General features: G+C 37.9%; 1 protein-coding gene across 1 annotated transcript in view; it reads left to right on the top strand.

The window, feature by feature from the left end:
• The window catches only part of pcdh15a (protocadherin-related 15a), a 301,030-nt gene that overhangs the window by 263,220 nt on the left and 16,188 nt on the right, over nt 1-21,622 (top strand). The window contains exons 27-32 of the mRNA XM_055227140.1: nt 253-468; nt 2,773-2,861; nt 4,489-4,665; nt 12,998-13,216; nt 16,074-16,082; nt 17,515-17,643. Of these exons, the coding sequence (XP_055083115.1) occupies nt 253-468; nt 2,773-2,861; nt 4,489-4,665; nt 12,998-13,216; nt 16,074-16,082; nt 17,515-17,643 (839 nt within the window). The remainder of the gene's footprint in view (nt 1-252; nt 469-2,772; nt 2,862-4,488; nt 4,666-12,997; nt 13,217-16,073; nt 16,083-17,514; nt 17,644-21,622) is intronic.

Genomic DNA, 21,622 nt, shown 5'->3' with positions numbered 1-21,622 from the left:
GGTGGTACACAAGAGGTCCTCTGCAAGTCTAGTGTTCGTTGGATCCAGTCCTCAGTCAATATTATTAGCTTTTGTCCTTTTTTGAGCTAAATCCAGACTTAACACCTGTTTTAACTCCACAGAGCCGCAGAAGTCTACAGACCTGGATTAGTTCTGGTGGAGCTAGAAGGCCAAATATTTTCTCAGATGGTGGTTTTGCATCGTTCCGCTCATTTACATGTTTAAATATTATGTGCATTTGTCTGATTGCAGGCCACAGACGTAGACACGGGGAACTACAGTGCCAATGCGTACCGCCTCATCATCCCTCCCACCGCTGAGGGACAGGACAGCTTTGTCATCGAGACCTACACCGGAATCATCAAATCGGCCATGATGTTCCGCAATATGAGGCGCTCCTATTTCAAGTTTGAAGTCATCGCTACGGACGACTATGGGAAGGGCCTCAGCAACAGCGCAGAGGTGGTGGTGGGTACAAACAATGAAGGTGTAGATTACTGATAATGCCTGCTATGGTAAAGTATGTAATCCTATATCATGTAGTATCATTGTTGTATTAAAGATGTAATTAACATTTTGTGGAGCTGGGTCTGAAACCATCTCGTCTCCATGGAGATGTTGTTTTGCTTCCTCAGTATGGCATAAAAATATATCCCTGCAGACAAGTAGGCTGCTATTGGAGAGAAAAAATAACTAATACTAACATTTTTTCTGAGTCTAGATGTCACTGTTGGTTTCAATGGGGATGTCCGCTCTAGTGTTTATTTTATCAAAAGCTATAGTTGATAAAATGCTTTTTATATTCAATTTTTCTTCATCACTGTAATCAGTTCTGTGATCCTTATCCTTACATCTGCTATGTGGCCTGTGATTACCTCTTGAATAGAGTTACATCCCCCTCATTGAAAGCAGAAACAGTAAAAGAAGAGGACACCAGTCGTCTTCTCTTTCTAAGTCATTCTGCTTATAAATGAGAGAGAGAGCCACAAAAGCCTGTGAATACGATTACTAAAGCAGACCCGTCGCTTTGAAAGACACGGAGCACTAATCTAATGTCTGCTTTGTGGATTTGTCTCTAAGGTTAGCTTATTTTCTTAATGACTGTAATAAGGTGAATAATTATCTGATAAATACCCTACTGTACATTCATTATTCCGATCTTGGAGACATGAAGAGTGGATTAAAGCTTGGCAACCTGATTTTCAAACTGTAAAATGAGGCTCTAACTAATATTCACAGCCATGATTTTTTAGGGCTGCACGATTTTGGAAAATGATCTAATTGCGATTTTTCTGACAAGCATTGCAATTACGATTTGATTTGCGGTTTGTGTTTAGACCTGTTCAGAGTTCACGTTTAAAGTTTGAAAGATGTCTAGGAGCATTCAGATGTGAGAGAATATGGAAAACGGAACTTCAAACTAATCCAAGAATCCCATTTCAGAACATCTTTGTAGACATCCAAACTACAGGGTTAGCAGCATTTCTTATGTAATAAAAGATGATATTTTTGTTTGTAGAGGAAATGATGTTACTTAAATAACTGCAGTCTTTGCGCTTTGCTTCAAATTACGATTGTGATTTGATTGATTAATCGTACAGCCCTAAGGATTGTTTCTCGTGCACAGGTTTAAAACAGCTTGAATACACATCCCACATAGCAATGCATCAAACTGCTTCAGGAAGTTTGAGTTTAGTTTAAAGTTTGCTCATTTTTATTTTAATATTGCAAGAAATGTATACATCACTGCAATTTAAAATCAATATTTAAATATATTGTAATAACATTCATTTGTTTCTAAATAACTGAAGTATCACAAGTGTAAAGAGAGGCAGTACACAGGATGTCTAACGCAAGAGAAGTTTATTTACCATCGTTACGACACCCAGAGACATGAACCCTCAACGCACTGTGATTATATTGTCCAAGTCTAGTTATGCTTTCACTGTAGGGAGTATTATACCTCTGATGATGCAGATCAGATCACAACAGATAAGTGTTCTTAGTACAGTAGCGCAAGGATCAAATGTTGTTATAGTCCTGACACAATCCTGTAGGTGCCATACCATTGGATCATATTTGCATTTTTGGGAAAGAAAAAGTTTAAAAACAGGCTTAAAGTTACAGGTTTTACACTTACAGGCTGGGTTTTATAGCTCCCACATGGCCCATTTGCAACATATTTTACAGGAGCTATGATATTTTTGTGTGTTTTCATTTCCAATTCAATCTTTAATCCTATTTCCAAATCCTAAATCCTGATTCCAGTCAATTTTCTCTTCCAAATATTTTTGTTTATCAAAACCCAATTCTCGTCCCTACCTTTTTGCCTTTGAATCCTGCCTTGCATAAAATTCCCCTCCATCTAACTCTCTGTGCTTCAGCTTTATATTACATTTGTGTCTTATTGAAATACACCCGGCTAACAAGGCCTTAACAAGACAGAAGGAGAGCTCGGGACATTGGCTGCCACGTGTGAGGGAGCAGCGAATGGTTAAGCGTGGGGCCCGTTAATTTTCAAGGGGAAAACCTAATTTCACAGTATTCGCACGGGGGATTTGGCTCCTCCGCTCTCTTGCTGTTGCCGATATACACTTAACAACTGCATATGAATTGGATAGGATTGCTCCCTGACGCAAAAACAAGTGGCCAATTAAAGTATTTTCGAGCGCTCTGTCAGATATAGTCACAACAGGAAAGCAACACATCTTAATCTTAATACTGGCGTCGAGTTATGTTTCAGTTTTGTCTTATCTTTTGTCTCTTTTGCAGGTTTCTGTTGTGAATGCGTTGGACATGCAGGTGGTGGTGTCTACAGTGCCCCCTACGCTGGTGGAGGAGAAGAAAGAAGAGCTCATAAAGTATGTAACAAACAAGCAAATGTGATGTGCAGCAGTCAGTCATCTCACCCACCAGTGGAGAGGTTGTGGGTTTGAACAAGTGCTGCTATTGACTGTCTCGTTGTATTCTTGGGTTATTTGGATTAGTCTCTATCGCCATCTGGTGGTAATAGTGGGACGTGAACCGAGTTTTTTAAAAGACAAAGCAGCAAAGCCAATTTTGCAAAGCTATGTTAGCGTATTTATTCTTATATGGACTTTAAAATATCTACGTAAACTTCTAATAATGCATTTTCAAATTGCATTAAAGCTACCATCTGTAAGTTTATTAGATTTTTTTTCCCAAATACTTGAGTTGAAACCTGTTCCACTTGACCTTTGTTCCTCACTTGACCCTTGTTTCTTCTCTCAGACCAAAGCTGGCACGCTACTCGACAGAACTAACATCGACAGCATCTAGTGGTGAACTGTGAGAATGCAACAGGGGCGGGTCAGCCAATCTAATTACAGATGGTAGCTTTAAAGCCCCACTGCAAAACATTTCAGCAGTCATAATTAAATACGTTAATGCTTTATTTTAGACTATTTATTGGTTAAAATGTCACGCTGTGGGGTTTTACTGGGTTTTAATTGTAAAAAGCCCAGAGAAGGTAGAAGATTAACTTGTTACTACATACTCCTTATCACAATAAAACATGAACCGAAATTCTACTTCTTGAAACAACCTAACATAGTAAAACGCTTGTAAAAGTTGATTCTGCATAACATCATAACAACTTCTAAGCAGTCTGCTAAAGCATTTTACCTGAGCGCACACGGTTTATCCATCTTGGCAGCGGGAGTCAGCGTGGCTTTTCTTTTATTGGCTGTAATTTGAGGTGTGGATTTTGTGGTGCCTGAACAGGGATTATCAGAAGGCAGTGTTTTTTGCCAAGAGCCGTTTTTTGGAGAAGAGAGGGGGGCACAGTGGGACCATCACAGCCAGAGAGGGTGCTTAAGACGAGCCTCTCATATTACTGTGGATCTGGAGGTGCCGGAAATACTTTAGTGGTTTAACATCCTAGCTGACATCTGGCATTAAGGGATAAGTGTGGAGACTTTTGGAGACAAGTTAATAATGAGCAGTGTTAATTAGGGGAAATCGAGAAAAAGTGTGCATTGTGGAACTTTGTTGGGTTGTTAAATGGTGAAATATAGAAATCAGAACTGAAAAAGTGTGGGTTTTTTTTGTTTTTTTTTGTAGAAATATGTTGTACACTCAGATGGAGGCACTTATCAGTAGTGTCAGAGCGTGCACAGAAAGAGCCAAAGTACCTCTCAAGTAATAGCCTCTTTGCTTTGTGCCCTGTTCTTAAAGTGCCCTCATGGTCAAAATATATATATTTGTTTTTTATTCTTTCCATGAAAACAGCATGACATTTTTTGGAAAGAGCGATTCAGTCATTTCTATTATAACTACTTTTGCTTTTGCTTTTGTTTTTTTTCATGGTTCATTCCCACAGCTGCCAGACGAAACATGTTGTACGTTTTCTATAGTTGGATACAAGTTTAAGTGGCCCCTGCTCTATATATTCAAACAATAAAAAGGTTATTCAAAAATAGTTCACAATCTATTAAAACCTTTACTTTCTTTTTTTTCTCCTGGCAGAATTCTGGAGCGTCACATCCAAGACCAAATCCCCGGTGCCAAAGTGATTGTGGAGGCCATCGGTCCCCGTCGCCACGGTGACGGCTATGAGCTGGAAGACTACAGTAAATCAGACCTGATGGTGTACGCCATTGACCCGCTGACGAACAGAGCCATCCAGAGACAGGAGCTCTTCAAGTGAGTGCCTCTGTTCTATTACCACATGCGCAGTCGGCAGTCATTTACTTTAATTTGATGTCCCCGTGCCCTGCTGTACCCCTCGAGCCTTTGCTTTATTCTCAAACCACACCACTGAAAATCCCATTGATCATAAGATACTATACGTCACGGTCTCTGTGCAGGTGTGGTGAGGCAGACATCACTTTAGCGGTCCTGTGCTGTGGTTTTAGTCAGACATGTTGACTCTGGTCTTTTATGATCAGTAAACAAACATAATGAATCTGTTTGGTAGACCAGACAATTCATGTGCCTCGTCAGACATGTTGGCCTGGTCTTTCATGATTTGTAAACTAAGCTAATGAATATGTATGAGGGCGCAAGGATTCCAGCGATAAAGGCGTTTTGTAAAATCAGATCAGGCATAAAATTATTGTAACTAATGCAGAAATGTTTGGCTGCTTAATCAAGGAATTGCATATATTTACAGCATTAAAAGGTGTAATAATAAGAAGCATAAATCATACACTAAAACTAAATTTTAAATACACAATACAGTCGTCCCCCGTTCATCGTGGGGGTTATGTTCTAAAATAGACAAAATCCGCAAAGTATTCAGCTTTATTTTTTACAATTATTATATATGTTTTAATGGTGTAAAACCCCTCACCACACACTTTATACACTTTTCTCACACAGGCATTAACATTTTCTCACATTTCTCTCTTGTTTAAACACTCTCAAAGTTCAAACCTTCATAGATAAAAAAATAAAATAAAATAAAAAAAAATACAGTATCATAGAATGAAACCAAAGATCAAGACCTGTTTTCAGGCCCAAGCATTTGTTTGAGAAAAAAAATTCACACACACATTCTGTACTGTACAGGAGACACGGCACGGAGGAGACTGACTGACACAGTGAGGGACAACTGTATACGCAGAATATTACCTCACCATAACTATTTTAGGTTAAATTAATGAATCAATCCAAAATATTTGATCAAGTTTTGCTTTGGATCAATATAAAATATTCTAAAAATTTTAATCTGAATTAAAACCAAAGTTTCAACATGAACAGAATAGAAATTGTGGTACATTTAGTAGTTTTATTTAGCCTACTTACCATTTAAATTTTGCATTGGCTTATATATTGTACCCTGCTTTTGTTAATATATATTGCTAGATCAGGCACGAATAAAAAAATAAAGCCTCCAAAGTTGAAAGCCGTGGCTGTCTTTGTGGCATATGGACTCAAAGAGATCTACCTCGCTGTTCCAACCTTTGTTTTCTTTTTGCCTGTGTTTTTCCAAAGTATCAGAGACAAAGTTCCAAACCATTTTTTAACTGTTCAGAAGTCAGCGGCGGTCTGAGATAGCACCTGAGGACAGACGCACAAGCTTTTTTTCTGTTCTCTCTCCTATCTGTCAAACCAAACACATTAATCTTTAAAAGGCATCCCCCATCCAGCAGGGTGGTGCCAGTCAATAAGAAATACCCTTATTTTAGGAATTGTTACTTCTGCTCCTCTTTATGCATTCACTCACATGTAGGTGGTATTAACCTTCCAGAATATGATGATGTTATATTTTCAAAAGTTGCGCAGAGGCTTATATTCACTTTAAGAATTATCAAAACGTATGAAGCACAAACTGTAATAGTTTCTTATGATCATACCTGGGCTGCACTTTGCTGCCTTCCTCAGTCAGAAGTGTCATGTGATGTTGTGGTGACGTGTCTGGTCAGTTGATTTTGGCTGTCGTCATACTGATCCAAGTAGGAAGGTCCCAAATCTGTTTAAATTAGCAGTCCAACTTCTGAACTATACTCCAGGTGTGAGAAAATTACAGTTACAGTCTGGAGGTCACATTTCCTTCTCTGCATTGTCCCAACATGATGGTTTTTCCTCTTGTAGTGGTCTGATATTATGGACTGATCCACAAATGTTGAGCCCAATCATTATTATAATAAGTAATTTTCTACACAAACTTGCCACATTAGTACAGTGGCTTTCAACTGACAACAATCACATACTTGGAGTTTCATCATACCACCACCATCTGGAACTATTCTGAAAAGAAATATTTCACTTTTGTTAATTTATACTGACTGAAAAGACACTGAATGTTGCCATGTTCTGTTTCATGTGAATAGGCCTAGCAATTACAGAGATATTAACCACAATCCAGGTTAAAAAATCTGCAGTCTGACAGGTAAAGTGGAGTACCTTGCGCAAAACCTTGCAAAGTGCAGATATATGAGATAAGCAGCTCTTGAAGTCCACTGTGTGCGTCTAATTAGGAGCATCACGGTGAATAATGAGGATGCTTGGAATGCATGCAGTAAGTGAGGAATAACTTTGGATCAGTACAAACCGTCAAAAATGAACTAGTTGTGTTTTTGATGTTTTGGAGATGGTTAAAATCAGGTACAGTGCCTTTAAACAGCCACATCCTTAATAGTATTCATAGTATTCTGACCTGTCCTCCAGCTCAATGATAAACTATAGGGATTCTACGATGTCACGTGAATATAACCTATTCCACCTCGAACCCCAGCTATCACCTTATTATAACAGTGATCTCTTTATCTGTTTAGCCTCTGCTGTTTTGTCTGCAGAGAACTCCCTCATGAATGTGATTATGACCATTTCAGTTCATTTAAATCACCCACTCAAATGGCATTTCACATAATGTGTATACATGTCCTTGGCTGTGACCGGGGAAGGACAACATCAGCCTTTCTCACTGGCGAGGGGCAGGGAGCGTGGAGAGTGACGTGAATCGGAACGAGAAAAAACATAATTGTCATTGTGTGCTGGTTTGAAGTAGAGCTAGGTTATTCTTTACTAGAAACATGTTCCGTACAGGGTCGTGCTCGGACAAGGACAGTTAGAATGTCAGTGATTCTTTCCAGGTTAAAGCTACATTGTGTGACATTTCTGGTGACGATACTACTTTGTCTGGAATTTTTCACAGTAAATCATTGTACAAGTTGCTGAAAGAATACATATTTATCAGTGTATTATTTATTTTGAGGGACCACTGCACATAAGTAGACTTTGTTTGAAGTTTGAAGTGCGATATATTGCTAAAAGTCAAAATAGACGATAAAAAATTATATTAAAACCAAACCATAAAGCGGAATTATCAGCAAAAAAGTTATATTCTAGATGGTGGACCCTCTGTTAGAAAAGTTACATAGTGTATTTTAAATAAATGAATACAATTTTGATGTTCAATTTCCATATAATGAGATTTATGTCTGAATTACAATTAAATGACCTGGTAGAAGCTGTGTGGGCTAAAGAGGGATTAGCATATGTCTAGAATGTTTAAAAAATGAAAATTGTGCATATTAATGTTTAAAAATACACCGAGTCTAAAGAATATTCTGCATTACTTCACCAGCACACTTTTCCTGCACGCTGTAGGGTTTTTATGGTCTATTATAACATGTACATTTCCTTTAACTTTAAAGTGAAACGTTCAAGCACTGTAATGAACAGTTGCGTCTCTTGCTTCAGTACTTCTCCGTGCTCAGCCGACTGGAGAGTGCACACGGCTCACCTTGGGTCACACATGATCTCATTCACCAAGCAAAATACACTTGAAGCGTTGTATTTGTATTTCACACAGGTGACTCACACTGTAGCAGCCAAAACACTTCACGAGCTCAGACAATTATTAGAGATTTTAAGTTTTGAAAAAGGCTCACATTTGAACTAAACAGCCTACATCCACAGATAAACTGAGAATAAAAAATATTCTGTCTTAGCCATTAAAGCCAGACACTGCAGGTGAAAAGGACAAACATATCCACTTGAAACGTCTGTAGTTTCTCATATATGTAACAAAATGTCTTGGTTCATTTTGTCGGCATATTAGATAAAACCGATCAGATAAAAAAATAAAATAAAAATACTATGATTCGTGCTGAATTTTGTTCAACAGAAACAATTGAATCAGTTGTTTTTTTCTAGTTGTTTTTATTGGTAGATTTTGTTTGCTCAAATTATGAACATGTTAAAACTAAACCCTCAGACTTTTCAGCAGCTCTCAAACAATAATAGAAAATACTTTTACTTTTCAGTCCAGTTAAAAAAAAATGTAGTGGAGTAGAAAGTACTCACTGTAAAACTGGTTTTAGTAAAGCATAGTACTTTACTACTTTTACTTCGCTACGTTCCACCTCTGACTATAATAAAACTAACATTATAACATCTTCAGGTGTGGACTGGCCCATTTTTTTATTTTTTTATTTGTGTGATGTGAAAGCGTGCATGTTGAGAGGGTACACTGACCAAAAAAACAACAAATTAAAAGTAATAACTTCAGCTAACATACATGACCATTCACACAGACAGCCTGTAGTGTTTCCCCTTCAGTGTAACATTTTATTAAAACTGTACTATAATCTAGCAGCGCTCATTCTCTCAGAATCTTGCTGCGTCCTTGCTTTAATAAGGCCCTGCAAAGGTCCAGTTGTGTGATTACAGATGCAGTGTGCGTGACATCTCATCACAGGGTAATTGCATGTTGTTCATGTGCGACTCCCGTGTCAGAGCCTGAACACATAGAAATGCTGCATACTGCGTGCACTGGACTGTCCTTATACCACCTTGAATGAAGCCCCCTGTGCAATTTGTGTCCCCCGAGAATAGATAAAGCCAAGACGTCTATTAATGACCTTCTGTTCTGTGTGTGTTCACCTATAGAAGAAAACACAGTATAATTGGATGTGGCAGCGGACAAGTAAAATGCATACAATTTTCTTTACCCTGGGTTTTAACTTCCTTTTTATAGCATGTTTTTGAGCATGTTTTACCATTCAAAAGATGTAATGTTTGCAAATGCATAGAATATTTATGTATATTTATATAGCGCCTTTCAAAACATCCAAAGTGTTTACATTACATTGCATTAGTCATTCACGCCACACTCGCTGCTGGAATGTTACTATTGTAGTCACAGCTGCCCTGGGGTAGACTGATGGAAGTGAGGCTGCCATTTTGCACCATTGACCACTCACACACACACATACACCACATTCATACTAGGCAAAGTAGTAAATGCTCACATTTTTATATAACGCTTTTCCAACTTCAAGGCTCTCAAAGCTGTTTACATCAATGAACCACTCCCACATTCACACACACTCATACACACATTCACATACACAGTCACACACACTCTTACATCAGTGTACACAGACACAAACCGGCAGCCTTCGGATCATTGGACAAACACACCAGCTGAGCTTCTGTCGCCCTCTGAAGTGTCTTACCTAATGATTCAGCAGCAGTTTCAACTCGAGCCACTGCTGCTCCACTGTAGTACCTCGCATTTCCATCCAAGTACTAACCAGGCGTCGCTTAGCTTCCGAGATCTGATAAGTTCAGATGAGTTGGGCACGTATGGCCATATGAACAATGAATCATTAATTGCTATGACAACGGAGCTAATTTCACATCACTCCGAAACCAATGGATCCAAATAATAGATAATATTTTGTTTACGATGCATTTGAAACATTTTAACCTTGACATTTTCTTTGCAAATTAGTAAACAAATCATCTCATTAAATAACACGGGTATCTGATTAAATGATTGCATCAAATTGAATCAGCAGTATTTATTTTCTCATTTCATTGCTTATTATGCCAGGCCACACAAGGATAAATCATATTCCGTTTTGGGTGACAAGTTAATCTAATGGCTGCCACTTAGAGGATGTTTATGCAAAAATGCCTTTCCGCTCAGATGGAAAAACGCGTCTGTCAGGTTTTTGACATGCTTGTGATGTTTTTCAAATGTAATGTACTAAAATGGGTCATGCAGGTAGAGACCTCTATTAGAATATTTGTGTGTAGAGTTTGCAGTAGCCCCAGAGGCCAGGTTTGGGTTCACGTGACTTCTTAGCATTTGACATAAACTGCATATTAAAACTGAGCTGGTGAGAATTCTATGGTAGAATTTGGTGTTTAATTGTCTAAGTGCAGATATGTTGACAGCTGCAACTATATATTTTGGGGCTCCATATTTATTGTGTGTACAATTTCTTTGCAATAGTGGGGAGATTTTTGCCATATTTATGGAAGATATGTTTTTTTAACGAAAAGTCTGAGCTGTAGAGTGTAGAATACATAACTTTTATGGCTAATTATTGCTATTTATTTATGGCAGCTTAGGCCTTTTAATTAAATTTAAACTACTTAATGCCATTAAGATGGCATTAAGTAGTTTAAATATGATTGATGATTGCAATATTTCTCTGTAGCACTGCACCATGGTTCAAAATCTGTTATCGTTATCGACAGGCCCATCTCTGCCATCACAAAGAAGATAATTGTGTTTTTACTATAGCTTCATAAAGTGGTGTCATTATTTAATCCCAAAGATGTGATTCATTTGACAAGTTTGTGGACTCAATGTCAGCAAAGATTCAACATTTGTGGATTTTTGGAATATGTCATTCCAAACTATGCCGACAGCGTTATACGGGCCCCTGTCCTCCATCTTAGATTATGATCATATTCTCGAATGATGTGAACACAACCTTTTTCAGTTTCAGTGCAGGTAAACTACATAAATTGCTTATACATAAAGTGACATTTTTGAGGAATAAGCCCCACTAACGCAAACCCTTTTCAAATGTTTAAATTAAACCTAATGTCTAACGCACTGACGTGTCCAGTGCCAGTTAAGACTGAAATACATAATTGAATCTTCCATTTAAATCACAAAACTACATTGATTGACTTTTTTAGCTTTTTAGCTCAACCATAAAAAATGTGCAGATCAGGTCCAATTAAGCAATCCTTTGGACTGCAAGCTTAAGTCTTAGGAGAGAGTCATTGACAAAAAAAGACTTGGTTGTTCAAAACCTCAATGATTCTCTATAGAAGATGGAGGAGCAGCTGCAAGACCAGATTAAGGCAGGAACTTGCAAACTCTAAAAAAGTCAGGGTTAAGACTGACGTAGGGCCAAACTTGCAGATCAGGTGCAATTAAGCAATTCTTTGGACTGGAAGCTTATGTGCAGCTAAAGCAACTTGCAAAACCAAAAAAGTTAGGGATAAGACTAGAGAAAAAAACTTGGAGATCCAAAAAGTCAAAGCTTCCCTCCAGAACAAAGACAAATGAATGTATATAAGGAGACTCAATATCTGTATAACAGTAAAGTGAGAGACAAGGTCCAGCCCAAACAAGAGCTAAACAACACCAGTAAAGTCCTTGAAAAGCTGAACAATATCATCACTGAGAGGAGAAACACACACACACACACGCACCCCCCCCCCCCCACACACACACACATATATAATGAATCAATTGATTAAAATGGTAATGTTTTTCTCCTCTATGATTTATTGCTTGTTGAGATCAAATGTAATGCTTTTACATTTCATGGTATTGTTGCTTTTGCAATAATAGTCTGAACTTTGGGCCGAACCACATCACATCTCTTCACCCCGTTTCAGCGCTTTAAGTGGACAAAAGTTCCAGTCCTCTAATATTCCATTGTCTGCTATGATTAGTAGATTAGTAAAAGTGATGTGTTTTGCGCTCTTAGCAGCCAATCAGAGTAGAGAACATGACATGCTGCTCAGATCACAGAAAGAGTGCAGTGTGTTTGTATAAATTAGAGATACAGACCTGCTCAGAGCACGGGTCAGCTCCATGCAGAGTACTGTTAGCCATGGGGGAGAAGGTACTGGCCACTCATAAATGGTAGTACTCAAGAGGGGCATTTTTAGAAGTTCTGAGTGCCGGTGCATCCCGACTCCTGTTCACATTTGTTCCAGTCCTCTTGTTATTGCATATACAGTGCCTTAGTGATCTTATTATCCATGTACTGTATACTCAAACATCATCTCTGACCCCAGCCATGTTCTAAACACAGAATATGTGCTGTTACCATCCAGGCATAAGTACTGTGTGCCAAAACTTTAACAGGTCTTCATACTTCAGTTTATCCCCAAGCGAAACGAGTAACTTCATCCATAAAATCAGTGATGTCATTACAGAGGCAGAAGAAGGATGATTTTTATTAAATTGTCCTGTGTGTTTATGTCTGTGTGTAATATTCTTGTATTGGGTGTATGTGACGGAGTTGCTGTTTCATTGCAAAACAAATTTTAGATCTATGACCTCACAATAAAGTATTATCTAATCTAATCTAATCTATCTAATCTAATACCTCTATCCAGGCTGTATTGCACTCTGAAATTCCTATCAATAATTCAGCGTACTTACCATACTCCCTTAGACTATGCAAACTTCTACCTCTCTGCACCATAACTCAACCTTCTTTCCCCAAACCTAAACTTTATCTGTCTGTGTCCATTCTAAAAGGTTCTTAGATGGAAACGTTCTGGAGATCAACAAGGAGTTCCAGCCGTACTTGGGCGAGGGAGGCCGCATCCTTGAGATCCGCTCCCCGGACATCGTGGCCAGCGTGAAGAAGGCCGCTCAGGCTGTGGGCTACACCGAGGGGGCTCTGCTAGCACTGGCGATCATCATCATCCTCTGCTGCATCCCCGCCATCCTCATCGTCATGGTTTCCTACAAACAGTGAGTACAGATTGAATCCCAGATAGAGTTACCAAACCGTTATGCCAAACCGTTCATCATCTTTATGAAGCTGTCAATTAGACGTTAGATGGGTTTTAATTAGGAGAGCTGGGAGAATGGACTGGATAACTGTATGTAAACATGTGTTTCCTGATAGTAGAAGGGTGAGGGAGGTTGGAAATTATGGTGATAAATTAAAGGTATCATTCTGGACAGTTGATAACATTGCTTGTTTATGCAGTTTTACCTGTTGAATAGTATTTGGAGTTTCCCCATTAAACATGATCGGGCTCATGTTTTGCCTTTGAAAAACAGGGCTTTATATACTTATATCATATGAAACACGGCATGTTTATGAGTTGCTTAAATGTTGGCATAACTGAGATCTTTATTGCACAGTACAGCAGCAAGTATTCACCTTAGAATTTCAAAAGTCACCATTAGGAGGTAAAGCCAATTCCGTAATGATTCATCCCCATACAGCAATTTCAAGTAACGATCCTTCCATATACACTTAAGTACTTACAAACATCAAAATTTAAAGCCAAAGCACACCAGGAGCTTCCCCAAAAATCGTTTAAAATGCACTTCTACTACCTACACCATCCCCTGAGCACGTTTACTGTTATTTTTTCTTGCCAAAGGATTCCCCTGACTTTTATTGATATAGTGGAGAAAACAAGTTTATACAGTATACTCTATGGACTGCAAAGTTGGGACCTGACATACCCGGGGATATTGCTTATATAAAAAGACTTGCCTCCCCTCCGCCTTTGCTGCGTCTCCCTCTCATCACATATGCTGACTGCGCACGCCTGCTCCAGTCTCTCTACCCGTGCTCTGTGAAAACACCCCCATTAGCGCTCATTTGCAACTAATATCAACAGCCAATTGTGAGCCCCGTCAATGCGGATGCCACTTAATCTACCCACGCGATAATCAACAGCGCCTCACACAGCAGCAAGGCCATTCTTCGCTCCACTTTGGAAAGCAGTCAGAGAGTGAAGTGAGGGCAATGGGAAAGTCATTAGTAAGGGTTTAATTGTGATTATAGTCTTTGATGCTATGATGGAGGACACGAAACCACAACATGAACAATAGGTCAGATCCTCCAGTTTTGATAGTCCTGATCTGACCTAGTTTAGGATCTGGAAATGTGAATGTGGGTCAAATGCAGAGATGTACATCATACACGCCCACATATGCATAAATAATTAGGTTTGAATTGGACATACTGATCAGTTTTGATGAGAAAACAAAAATTATACATCAATATCAAGATCAGACACAAAAGAATGAATATAGCGGTTGCATAATTACATAAATAAATAGAATATAATAAATCAACAAAAAATACTAATACAACTAATGATAAAAATATGTATAAATAAATAATGGAAATTTTAAGACAAAATTACAAAGTGAAAGCCTTTTTTTTCCTCCATTTGAAAGTGACTGCTGTCCTGTTGTGTTAAAAAAAAATAAAAATAAATGCAGAAGACACATTTCACTATGAGCACAATAAAGTGTGTCTTAAATTTAAGAATAATAAGAATGTGTGTAAAGTCATACTGTATACACGCTGCACATTTAAGCTGCAGTACTTCTACCTATCATGTCATTCAAAAAAATAGTAATTTAATAAAATAGAATAATATAAATTGTAAATATAACTTTCTATCAAATGTATTTTATTTATTTATTTATTTTTGTAATATTGCCCCCCTGTCTAAAAGTAATTTGAATGCACATAGATATATTATTTATGGTAATCTAATTAGCAGTGCTGTTGTTTTAATTAAAGCCCCACCATGTAACATTTCATCCAAAACATGTCTTCAATTCAAACATTTCTTTGTTTTGTTGTTTTTAATGCACTGAGACTCCTTGAAAAGCATGCATCCTTACTGTGAGCGGGCTTTCCTCTTCATAACTTGGCCAACTGCCTGTCTCCATGGAGATGTTATTACTTTGCCCGAAATGTTCCACAGTATGACATAAAAAGATATGTAGCTCCATGGAGAATGGTCCAGAGTATAGCTTTAGAGTTCTATGGGTAAATCTAAGAATGATTCATCAAATGTGGCGTGCTTTTATATTTTAATTAATACTTGTAATGCTAAAAGTCAGTTTGGCGCAGTGACTGGCCCCGTCATTAGCACGCTCTTATAGACTCTGTGTTTAGGAAATGTTTGTAAGGAGCAGATGGGAGAGACTCTTGTCCTACATAAATAAACACAACTCAAAGTGGCTGACACTAGACTTAACACACACCAGATGGCACTTTGTTGTCTGACATCACAATGGGGAAAAAGCAGATTAAGAAATCATTGTGTCATTTGCAAGTGTCAACCTCGCTTAGTGCAGTCGCAAAAAATAATGTTTGGAGAAAATACAAAACATAAGAGATGATTTTTTGCCAAGATGGTGGATTGAGGTTGAGAAAGAAATTGGAGAACGCAGAGCTAGAAAAAGACCAAATCAAGTCTACATCAGGAGGATTAAGTCAGGGCAAGTTAAATTATACAACATTACAGTTAAGATTAGAATAACAGTGACTTTACACCATTTTAAACTTAATAAATGTGTTTGGACACTCGCAAATACAGTGCAATAAAGACAAACTGCTAGCACGCACTTTCTTTTGAAGACATGTTATCACACTGGTCAGGTCAAAGCGTGTTATTATAAAGAAACACAAATTCTATCTGTATCTGAAATCTGAAATTGCCTGTGCCGCTTTAATTATCTCAACAGCGCATTTATTGGATTGCTGCTTTGTAACAAGATGTTGTCTATAATTACTAACTTTGTGTGTCTCTTTTTCTCCCACTCTTTTCGCCGCCGTCTTCTCCAGGTTCAAAGAGTAAGTCATATTTCATTTATTTATTGCTGAATGCTTTATGAATGATGGTTCAATTAGCTATGTTACGTTATATACAATTCACAACAGGGATCCAAACAATTACAAGAAACAATTTGCATCACAACCTCACCCACCTGCTCACAAAGAACTGCAAAATCTGTATTATTCGAAGCAACTGGATGAAACGGAAGTGTCTAATAGTGTTGGAACAAGACAGAAATAATTGGATGTGGACAGATCCATTTTATTTATGAATACATTGTGGAGGTGGTAATTTCTGTAATGGAATAAATCAATATTTCATTTAATTAGGGCGGTAAGTGTTAAAGCTAAACATTTTATATTCATTTCAAGGTAATTATTAAGAATACATCTAATGAACTTTGATTTTTTTTTTTTTTTTTGGTTTGTTTAGTGAGTGTTTTGTTGTTAGATAATTAGCCTTCAAGTGGAAGTGAAAAGCAGAGACAAAATAATTACTCAAGTGGGCGTAAAAGTACTATACTGAGGACGGGGTGAGCTTAGATGTATGTAATAAAACAGTTTACAGCTAGAAGTAAAAGTAGAGTGTCAAAAACCTACCTTTGTATAATACTTTTAAATGCAACTTTACAGAACCATATGGCGACTCACTTGAAAATCATTTCAATCACATTTGGCCTATTTGAATTGACTGTTTATATTATACTGTCAAATGTGTCCCCTGAGGAAGAACAGATTGTTTTTCAAAGCCACTGTAGATTGGACAAGTGGCTTCGCTCCAGGTTTTGATGTGATGTGAATGCCCGTATCGTTACGAAGAGATTTTAATGCTTAAAGTGTTTGTCTTTTTTCAGTTTCGCAACAAATGAATCAACTGAGGTCCTATATTACACTATTTTCTGATCTATGTTATAATGTTTTTCCTCATCAAAAACAGACCTGGAGTTGTTTCATTGTTTCATTCACACATGTTTAACACACAAACCCTGCAATTTAGCCTCTTCACATAAACAGAAAACACTCAGTTCCACCTTGTGATGTCACCATGTGGTAATACAGGAAGTGCTCCACTGTGTTTTTAAACTCCACACACCTTCACTAGAATAATTTGGATGATTTCAGCCCTGGAATTGTCAAAGGAGCTGTTAACTTGAAAATTACCACTTCGTGACATCACAAGGTGGAACTGAGCATTTTGAGCTTTGGAGATGTTACAGACTAATAATAAACTGTTACTCAAACATGTGTGAATGAAACAAAACACGGCTCATTACATGTTTTTGATGAGGTAAAAGCTCACAAGAGTCAATATCACTTAATATAGGACCTTTAAATAAAAACAATAAGATTTTAAAGTGTCTTGTCGCTTCTAAATAGGTATTGCTTTTTGCCTGCTTGGTTTCCATATATAATTGACCTATTGCGTCTAACAAGTCACCGTTCTGCACAGGCGACAGGCAGAGTGTGCGAAGACAGCCAGGATTCAGCAGGCTCTTCCTCCAGGGGGGAAAGCAGCCCCGACCCCCACAGCAGCCGCTCCCTCCGCCAACGTGTACGCCGAGCTGGGAGGAGGCAGCATGTGAGTGCACACTGACCCTCCATTCACACTACACATTTCAAAGCCCTAAGGAAAACCCGTGCTAGCAGCTCACGCACAGAGCTCGTATTGAAAAGTGCAACTCAGGTCACACCTAAGAGCAGATGGAAGAAAGAGTACATAAAGATTCAACTTAAAGTGCACATGGCAGGTTTGGATGTTTTTCTTTCAGGTGGTAGAGTGTTTATCCACTGATCCGAAGGTTAGCGGTTCAAATCCCACTCTCGACTTACACATCTTTGGTTGAGTGGTCAGATTCACTGACCCACAGGTTGGCGATGTGATTCCAGCTCCCACAGATGAATGCTGTTGTTGTGTCTTTGGGTAAGACCCTTAACCCACCTCACCTCCAGTGTTTGTGCACACTGGTGTATGAATGGGTGAGTGGTTCCTTGATGTAAAGCAGTTCTTTTAAGGTGGGAAAGAGCTTCATAAAACTGTGATCTTTGACATGGTTTGGTGTGTTGTTGAATATTCATCATAGTTTTGCATCAGTTAAAAGACATATTGTGGCAAAAAGTAGAGAAGAAAAGTACAAAAATACAAGAAGTAGCGCTGACTTCTTAAACAGACTCCCTCTATGTCAACAACCCAGAAAATTCCATCCAAAATACAGGGACAATTTACCCGCAACACGTTCTAATCATAACTATTGTGCAATTTAGAGTCACAGTTCTTTAACATTGTGGTTGTTAGTTATATCTGCTGCCCGTGTCAGAACAGGAAGTACAATTAGAAAATACAAATTAGAAAAAACAAGGCAAGATTTATGCTAACTATGTTTCAGTGAAATGAGTAGTCTGTCATCCATAAATTAAGTAATTGTAGAAATGGAATAATGGAATAATGTTATTCAAGTTGTAAAAAGTCTTGACAAAAGTCTGTCTTGAAAGAAAGAATGGCAAAGGCAAATGGCAAGGAAAGATGTAATAGCGGTAGCACATCTTTCTTAATGGATGCATTGTAAATTACATAATTCAGTTTCAATTAATTTCTGTGGATCCCAAAATTACAGCAGTCGTTTCCCAGAGATTCACAAAATAGTTAAGTTAACCAAAAAAAAAAAAGTTAGAAAAGAAACATTGTCACTGGTCAATAACAGACAGGTAGATATAACCAACATTCATAGAAAACAAGCAAACTGATAGCTGTCCCAGAGCACCCCCTGTCCTTAGACCCTTCTCAGCAAGGAACAACTCCAAAAACCCAGTGGGGAAAAGAGAAACCTCGAGGAGAACCACAGTGAAGGAGAGATCCACTCCCATGAACAGGCTGCAGATGTGTCCAGGACTGTAGCAGGACTGAACCAGACTAAACCAGGAATACACCAGGACTACACCAGGACTGAGCCAGGGTGGGCAGATGTGTCCAGAACTGAACCAGATAGGGAACAGACAGTAAAATTATAATCAGTACATTATAATCACATTAGCCAAAACTATTCAGATAAGTTTAAAAATGAGCTGAATCACAGGGTCTGAATATTTAAGTAAATTATAGAATTCTATTTTTTGTGGGATCTATTGTCTCTGTGACTTTTCAGAGAATTCTTTGAGGAAATTAGTTAAATTTAATATATTATTTAAGTTTTTTGTTGGTGCATTATGTAGATTTCAGCACTATGGCAAAACCAAAATAAGCCAAAGAGTTCAGTTTTTATGAGAGCCAATCAAAAACCTTACACTATTTTCCATATATATTCCAGTATTTGAGGAAAATACACTATGTAACTTTTATATTGGTGGGTTTGCTATTTGCTACCTCCATGGAGATGTTTTTGCTTCGCTTGGAATGTTCCACAGTATGGCATTAAACTTATCTTCAATTACATTTTTTTTTTTTAATTGCTAAAGAAACAGATTGAAAACATGCCTTCTTTACTGTGAGCGGGCTCGAGTTCTCCACAGATCTGACTTGTAACTTGGCTTAGAGCTTGCACCCGGTTGTCTCCATGGAGATAGTTAAGTTTAATTTCCTACTGGAGCTAGAACAACAGCAGTTCTTTGATACTGCCTAAGCTTAGGGTAGTGTGAGTTTGTTTGTGTACCATTTACACACAAACACTTCGGAAATATTCAAATGACTTTGGTGACTTGATCCGACGTGACCACAGCATACTTCGGCTTGCTAATCACATACTTCTGAGTTTATTAATACTTCGCCTTGCTTTGCTCCTCGACCCCTAAACATAAATCACTGCCAGCGTTTATATGCGGTGCATTAAACTCCCGATTATGTCTGTGTTTTATACTTGACCTCATGCATTTTTGGCACGATTGTCCTTCAAGGTGAGAGCGAGGATACAGAGAAGGCCTTTATTTGGCAAATGACCTCCCTGTGAAGATATAGTTTTGCTTTGGATTATGGCTGTTTGGGGGATAAATCTTTTGAAGTGCCACACAGTACATTGAGTTGTTATGGGAGAAGAGTATATGGTTTGTTATGTTAATAATCAGGCCTCCTCCTTATGCTCAACTTAATAAGCTTCTGCAGGGAGTTTTATGATCATCTGCACTGAGATTATTATTATTTCAGATGATGGACAAAATGGCTTTTCTGCATGCACACTTTAAAGTAGTAGTAGTGGTAGAAGTAGTAGTAGTTAGGTTTGTAATATAGACTGATAGATTGAACAAGTATCAATGGGCATTTAATGGGGGCCTGCACAGTGTTTAGCCGTGCACAGAGTTTAGCCGTGCACAGAGCAGATGCTGAAGAGCTCTCCATGCTAACTGCTGCTTATGAGTTTGAAAAAAAAATGCCTCTTGTCAAGATTTGTGTGGCTAAGTATCATTCGTTATGGAAGCAATATTTGGAACAAGCATAGTTGGTCTTATAAACAACTCCATTAACATTTTAGCATGCTCTGTGTAAAAGTCAACTGTACTCTCTGGGAAGTAGAACAGTCTGGTGACTTTATAATGGCTTATTAATACTCAATATAATCCAATATAACAATATGATGTTGCAGTAAGTTGTAAATTGCTTCTAAATTTTGTGAAGAATACATTAATTTTTGTAGCAGAGTTGGTAGCACATATTACGACGGGTTAGTAGAGCATTGATAGCAGCAGTAGCAACGCACAGCAGTGTTCTGTACTAGATCAAATGAATAAAAGTATTTAAAACAGGGGAAAAAAAAGATAACCGAAGCACTTATACTAGTTGTAATTATAATACTTTTAGCACAGCCCGTTAAAACAGTAGGTGTTTTAGAATGTGCTGTACAGACTCTTTGTTATAGTAAGTCAGGGTTGCCAATTGAATTAACTTTTTTTTTTAAATATTACAAACATTATCTTTTCACATCCGTGTGACTTTTGAAAAACCTAACTTTTATCATAGTTTCATCCTGACATCATAAAGCTCTATTCAACTTTTTCATTATTGTCTTCATTGTACTTTTCCATTTCAGTCTTCTTACCATCTGTCTGCTCTGTCTCCATCTCCATTCCCCTGTCTCTCTGGATTCAGACTGCAGTAAGTAATTCAATCACATCATCTTTTTAATAGTCCTTAGATAATATGCACAGGCTGTATTGTATGGAATATATTAGACCTAGTCAGAATATAGTGTTTTGTCCTAGTTCTGTTAAAGAAATGTATTTAAATAGTTCTTAGTTATTTGAGCTACATGCATTAAAACTAGTCTGAAGCAATGCTCTTCAATAGACAGCTCCAAGGTGCTAGTCTGAATCCCTTTAGACTATCCATCTTCTATACCTCTGCTCACGTCTCTCAGTGTACTGGCTGGTTGAACTCATAATAGTTTGTTATTAACTATGTTCGAACCACAAGCCTGCCCTTTCCATACTTAAACCAAAAGATTAACCAAATTTATGTATTTATTTAATTTTTGATTAGTTTGGGTATGCAGACCATATAACAAAATTGTATAGAAATCATGCTCCAAATTAAAATCAGTGAGGTGTGATATTATGTGTTTAATAGTTGCTGAAAA

The sequence above is a fragment of the Periophthalmus magnuspinnatus genome, chromosome 15 (assembly GCF_009829125.3).
Source record: "Periophthalmus magnuspinnatus isolate fPerMag1 chromosome 15, fPerMag1.2.pri, whole genome shotgun sequence".
NCBI lineage: Eukaryota > Metazoa > Chordata > Actinopteri > Gobiiformes > Gobiidae > Periophthalmus > Periophthalmus magnuspinnatus.
Note: the sequence above shows the minus strand (reverse complement) of the source record. Positions and strands in the feature narration are given on the sequence as shown.